Genomic DNA, 5,554 nt, shown 5'->3' with positions numbered 1-5,554 from the left:
TGGCCGCCCCCTCCTGGTCACGACCGATACAGCCTATCTCAGAGTTGTGGCCCACAGGGTCCCTAGCCTCTCAGGGAAAGAGTATGATGTGCTCTATCTGGGGACAGGTATGTTTAATAGCCAAGCAAGTTGCCCATCCAGTGCACACAGGCTGTGGCCACAGAGAGGGTCCCCTGCATACAGGTAAGCAGGGTCCCGGGCACAGGTAGTTATGTTATGATGTTTTGCCCCTTGCCTGCTTCCTAGAGGACGGACACCTCCACCGAGCAGTGCAGATTGGAGCCCAGCTCAGTGTCCTTGAGGATCTGGCCTTATTCCCAGAGCCTCAGCCAGTTGAGAATATGAAGTTATACCAAGTGAGTTGTAGATTTTGGCAAGTCTGGTGGGAAGATATCTGAATCCAGAGACAGCTGGTGACCCTGAGGTCTGGGAGAGCTAGCATGTTCCTTTTGCTCATTCCCTTTCTGTAGAACTGGCTCCTGGTTGGCTCCCGTACTGAGGTGACACAAGTGAATACAGCCAACTGTGGCCGTCTGCAGAGCTGCTCAGAGTGCATTTTGGCCCGAGACCCTGCCTGTGCCTGGAGCGTTCGGCTAGCTGTGTGTGTGGCCCACCCTGGAGAGCACGGAGGGTGAGTGTGGCTACACTGTTGCATTGCCTGAGGTCCCAGCTCCTGCCCAGCCATCCGTCTGAGTCTGTTTCTCATGGGTTGATGTTGCCCTGCGTGTGTGTGTGTGTGGTTTGTGTGCTCGTATCACTTGTGTGTCCATCCGTCAGCCCATAGTAACTCATCCGCCTGTCCTCATCCCGGCTGGACCTGCCCTGCCTGTGGTTGACTTGCATGTTGCCATTTGCTTCTCAGTTTTCTACAAGTGCTCTCAGAAGTGGTTTCACTCCCTCTTTCCTTCCTTGAAAAACGTTATATTGTTGCCTTCTATGATTCTGCATTCTCCTGGTTTTCCTTCTTACCTCTCTCACCTATCTAGATGTCTCTTATTGGTTCTTTTTCCAGCTAGTTTCTGAATGCTAATACTCCCCTGGGTTTAATCCTTCTCTTTACACTTTTATGCGCTTGCAAGGTGATTTCATCCCCAAGCACTGGTGATAACCACAGATGTGCCTTTAGCTGAGCTATTTTATGAAATACACAGTCATCTCACTGATCCTAACAGGATTTTAATTAACTGTGATAGGAAAGAAGCTTTGCTCTTAACAGAAAAATCTTTTACCAGAGATTTCCAGAGAAATCTTGGGGTTGTGGACAACCAGCTGTACTTCTTGGAAGGCTCCTGTGTTTCTTTTGTTTGTACCCCAACCAAATGTCTTTCTGACAGACCTAGTGCAGATTTAATTCTCTGTCGACTACTAGAAATATTTGTACAATTTGTAGAATTCTACAAATAGAAATATTTGTAGAATTTGTAGAAAATGTCATGCATCTAAAAGGTATTGGCGAAAAGTTTAGGGATGAAGAGAATGTTGACTGATAATTCTAGAAGTGATTTAGGAGATGACGGGAGGTGCAATTGGCAAGTGAACGTTCAGTGGTACCGAGGAGGGTAGAGGGGATGTTGACACTGGATTTATCAAGTGTTTTCTTCTTTATAGGCTGGTTCAAGACATAGAGTCAGCGGATGTCTCTTCTTTGTGTCCTGAAGAGCCTGGAGGTCTGTATGGTTTGGAGAAATATGGGTGGAGTGGCTGGAAGGGCCTAGAAAGTAGTCCTTTTTGGACCTACTTTAAAACTTGTCTGCTGGAAGATGTGGCAGCCTTACTGTCTTTGGGGATCCCCCTTTTGGCTTTGTCCCCCATGGCCCCTTCTCATATCACCCCACATTTCTGTCACCCCAAACCTATAGCGTCACCATCGTTTGTGCCTCTGCTTTCTCTCCAGAACACCCGGTGGTGTTTGAAGTTCCTGTGGCTGCAGCTGCACATGTGGTCTTGCCGTGTTCCCCAAGCTCAGCCTGGGCATCCTGTGTGTGGCGCCAGCCCAGCGGAGTGACTGCACTCACCCGCCGGCAGGAGGGGCTAGAAGTGGTGATATCCCCAGGGGCCATGGGTGCTTATGCCTGTGAGTGTCAGGAGGGTGGGGCAGCCCGCGTGGTGGCTGCTTACAGCTTGGTGTGGGGCACCCCGCAGGGCCCCTTGAGCCAGGCTCACACAATAGGGGCTGGACTAGCAGGCTTCTTCCTGGGAGTTCTTGCAGCGTCCCTGACTCTCCTCCTGATTGGTCGGCATCAGCAGCGACAGCGACAAAGGGAACTTCTGGCTAGAGACAAGGTGGGCTTGGACCTAGGGGTCCCACCGTCTGGTACCACAAGCTACAGCCAGGATCCTCCCTCTCCCTCTCCCGAAGATGAGCGGCTGCCCCTGGCCCTGGCCAAGAGGGGCAGTGGCTTTGGTGGCTTCCCTCCACCCTTTCTACTTGATCCTTGCCCAAGCCCAGCCCACATTCGGCTAACTGGGGCTCCTCTAGCCACCTGTGATGAGACGTCCATCTAGGGCCGGGCAAATAACCACCAGCACAGAGACATCCATCCAGGGCCGGGCAAATAAGCACCAGTGCATGAGTGACCCCTGGATGGAATGACTACTGGGATGCTGGGGGGTCAGCGGGCCTGGAATGTCACCGTGGCCTCTGAGTTTTCTTTGTCCTTTGAATGGTCACTTCAGCTTCCCTGTCTGCTCTCTCTGGGCCTGGACGGGTTCAGGGCCAGGCCTTTGCCTGATTCCCCTGAGAGATCAGAACTGCTGTCACAGTGAATCAGTACTTTTCCTGCACTTGCCCGCTCAACCCGTGTGACCCCTTCAGCCCACTCTCTTGGGCTTGTTAGTTTGGCGCTTTGGCCCAGGACAGCGCTGCAACTTTGCTTTCGGGTTGGGCCCTGGCCAGAAGGAGGAACTGTGGAAGTGTTTGGGGGCTCATGTGCCCTGACTCCTTGTGCTGATTCTTGAAATGTATGTGATTCTCTGTGGGGAATGCATGCTCCCCAAACTGCAACACGCAATCTCTGTCCTGAGACCTACCCCATCCCAGTTTTCCTTCTTCCATGAAAGAGCATGTGTAAATACATGGATGTTCATAGATTACCTGGCCACACGTGCATGGAGGACTGGCCCGATGCTCAGGTGTATTCATGGGATACAGAGAGGGTCAGGTCGGAGTAGGGCAATGCCAACAGGACTTTAGACCCTGTAGCCAGTGAGGGAATGGCTCTCCTTTCTGAAAGGAGGAAACCACTGCCCTGTCTCCATCACCTCTCACAGCCCTTCTGTTGAGTAGACAAAAACCCCAGAAGTGATCTTCTGGGTGGAATAGTACATATGACCCTATCTTTTTCTTTGTTTTTGCCTCCTGGCTGCCACCACTGCCATGCACAGCTACTCCTTCTCTGGCTAGAACCCTCTCCTTGACTTCTGTTAAAACTTCACAACATTCTAAATATCAGGGGATAGCAAAATGGGAACAGCCATGGTAAATACAAGCTGCACAAAGATAGGTTTGTTTCGGTGACTTTACTCATGACATCCTTGCTGTAAAGCAGGATTTCACCTGAGATTCAGGGCCTCCCTAAAACTGTATGCAGGATGCTGTCTGTACACGTGTGTCTATATTTTTCTCGGGGGGCAGGGGGTTATGACTCTCATCAGATTCTCAAGCCTTAACAAAAGTAAAGGACCACTACCTGAAAGTCAGCACGTGTTGGCCAAGCTGACGTAGTGCCAAGCAGGGGCAGCTCTTCCTGCCCTGCCACACTTGCCCTGTGGCTAGCCTCTGGACTGGCAGCTGCTGGATACCTTCTTGTTACTCCATTCCTTGGAAGGTGGGCCCTGTGCCTACTTGAAGACACGTCAACTCTCACCAAGTGTAAAGACCTCCTCTTGCTTCACGACTCCCAGGAGCTCTAGGCTTCTCCTGCTCAGTTCCAGTCTTGGCCTGTGAATGTGCCTCATTCATCCCTGGTGAGGGACCCCCCTGAACTCTCATAAATGGTCCAGCCTTTCCCAGTTGAGGTTTTCAGCTCTACTTTCCTTGACAGCAGCCCGTGAACTACTCAAGAGTCCCCTTGGGTTGTGATTATTGGTGGCTTTGCTGTAAGTAAGTGTGTGATCTTCAGCAAGTAGTCTAACCTTGGAACAATGGCTTACTCATCTGTAAAGTGGGGATAATAATACCTACCTCAGGGTTGCTGCAAGGATTAAATGAGAGAATGTGTAAACAATAAAGCACTATCTATACCAGTAGTGGTTGTTTTTGTAAAAATTGGCTTATTATGCCATTATCACACAGTTGAACCATCGGATAACCATGACACATGCAGTCACTTTAAGCCTCATTTGGCTGGAGAAGAGTCATTGCCACACACAAACATCCTGTCCTGGGTCATCTCTGGTCAGATCTTAGCTGCCAGTGTCTAGGTTTTGGGAGCAGGGCCTGTCATTTTTATACTCTTCAGGTGCATCTGACCTTGGTGACCTTATTAATCTTTGTGGGAATGGAGGAGGGCTCTGTATTTGGTTTATCCTCACTCACTGTACACTCTTGAGGTTATGGGTTAGTTTTATTTTGAGAAAGGAAGGGAATGGGGGATTTCAGAGGGACCTGGAGTCTCTGGGAAAAGGGGAGAACAGTTTCACAAGGAGGGAGGGCCAGATCACAGTGGATGTGGGGCATTTGCTCCTTGGATAGTGGCTCTGGTTGGAGGAAAATGAGAAGTGAAATGTAGGAAAACAGGAAAGTTGGAAATAGGCAGGAATGGAGGGGAGCCACATCTTTGGCTGTGGAAAGTTCAAGCCCCAAGAGTGAGTGAGAGGATAGAAATGTGAAACCTGTTCCCAAAGAAATAGTGTGAATAACTGTTGCATTATCTTCAGACTGTGGGGTTGTGGGGTTGGAAAGAATCCAGTGATAAGGGAGGTGAAGAAGTGTGCAGGGTTCCTGCGGGTAGAACTGTGAGGATTCTGGCTACCAGAGACCTGACTGGCTTTTGCACATAAAAGCAGCCAGGGAGAGGGTTGGGGATGGGGTTTGTATTTGTGTTTACCTCCAGACTCTAAAGGTCATCCACTTTCTGGCCCTTACTCTTAAATTTCCCTCTGTTTTTGGTCCACACATTGTGACTCTTAGCTTGTCAACCCTAACCAGTGGTCTGCTACTATCCACGTGACCTTACTGAAAGTAGAGCCAGAAAGAGACGCTCACCATTGACTGTCATGAGCCAAGTGAATTCCAGAATGTTGGCCCTTAACCCAACAGGAGGCAGACTCACATCTTTTCCTGGGAGTCTCCTGACTCCCTACCTTTCCCCAGTAGCCCCACAAGTGATGGGAGGAGAGGGTTTCTTTAGGTATCTGCTGGACCTTGTCCCTCCTGGCTACTGTGCCCCTGTCAGAGGGGGCAGTCATGGCTACAACAGACTGTTCCTGGTCAATTGCACAGAGCTCCTATCTCAAGGGTGTGGGGATTGGACTGGCCTTTTTTGTTTGTAGTAGAGCCAGGGTTGGAATTTTTAAAGATCAGTTTTCACCAAATGGAGGAAAAACTAGCAAT

The 5,554-nt window shown here is 50.0% G+C and overlaps 1 protein-coding gene across 5 annotated transcripts in view; it reads left to right on the top strand.

Annotated features, from left to right (window-relative positions):
* SEMA4F (sema domain, immunoglobulin domain (Ig), transmembrane domain (TM) and short cytoplasmic domain, (semaphorin) 4F) overlaps nucleotides 1-4,242 on the top strand; it is a 24,799-nt gene extending 20,557 nt beyond the window's left edge. For all 5 annotated transcript variants that reach the window (XM_010829700.1, XM_010829697.1, XM_010829696.1 and 2 more), the window contains 5 exons: nucleotides 1-107; nucleotides 247-356; nucleotides 471-631; nucleotides 1,609-1,667; nucleotides 1,895-4,242. The exon at nucleotides 1-107 is cut by the window's left edge and continues 1 nt beyond it. In XM_010829700.1, coding sequence (XP_010828002.1) covers nucleotides 1-107; nucleotides 247-356; nucleotides 471-631; nucleotides 1,609-1,667; nucleotides 1,895-2,505 — 1,048 coding nt within the window. In that variant the 3' untranslated portion in view covers nucleotides 2,506-4,242. The remainder of the gene's footprint in view (nucleotides 108-246; nucleotides 357-470; nucleotides 632-1,608; nucleotides 1,668-1,894) is intronic.
* The last annotated feature ends 1,312 nt before the right edge of the window (nucleotides 4,243-5,554 follow it).

Source organism: Bison bison, unplaced genomic scaffold, assembly GCF_000754665.1.
Source record: "Bison bison bison isolate TAMUID 2011002044 unplaced genomic scaffold, Bison_UMD1.0 scf7180017864508, whole genome shotgun sequence".
NCBI lineage: Eukaryota > Metazoa > Chordata > Mammalia > Artiodactyla > Bovidae > Bison > Bison bison.
Note: the sequence above shows the minus strand (reverse complement) of the source record. Positions and strands in the feature narration are given on the sequence as shown.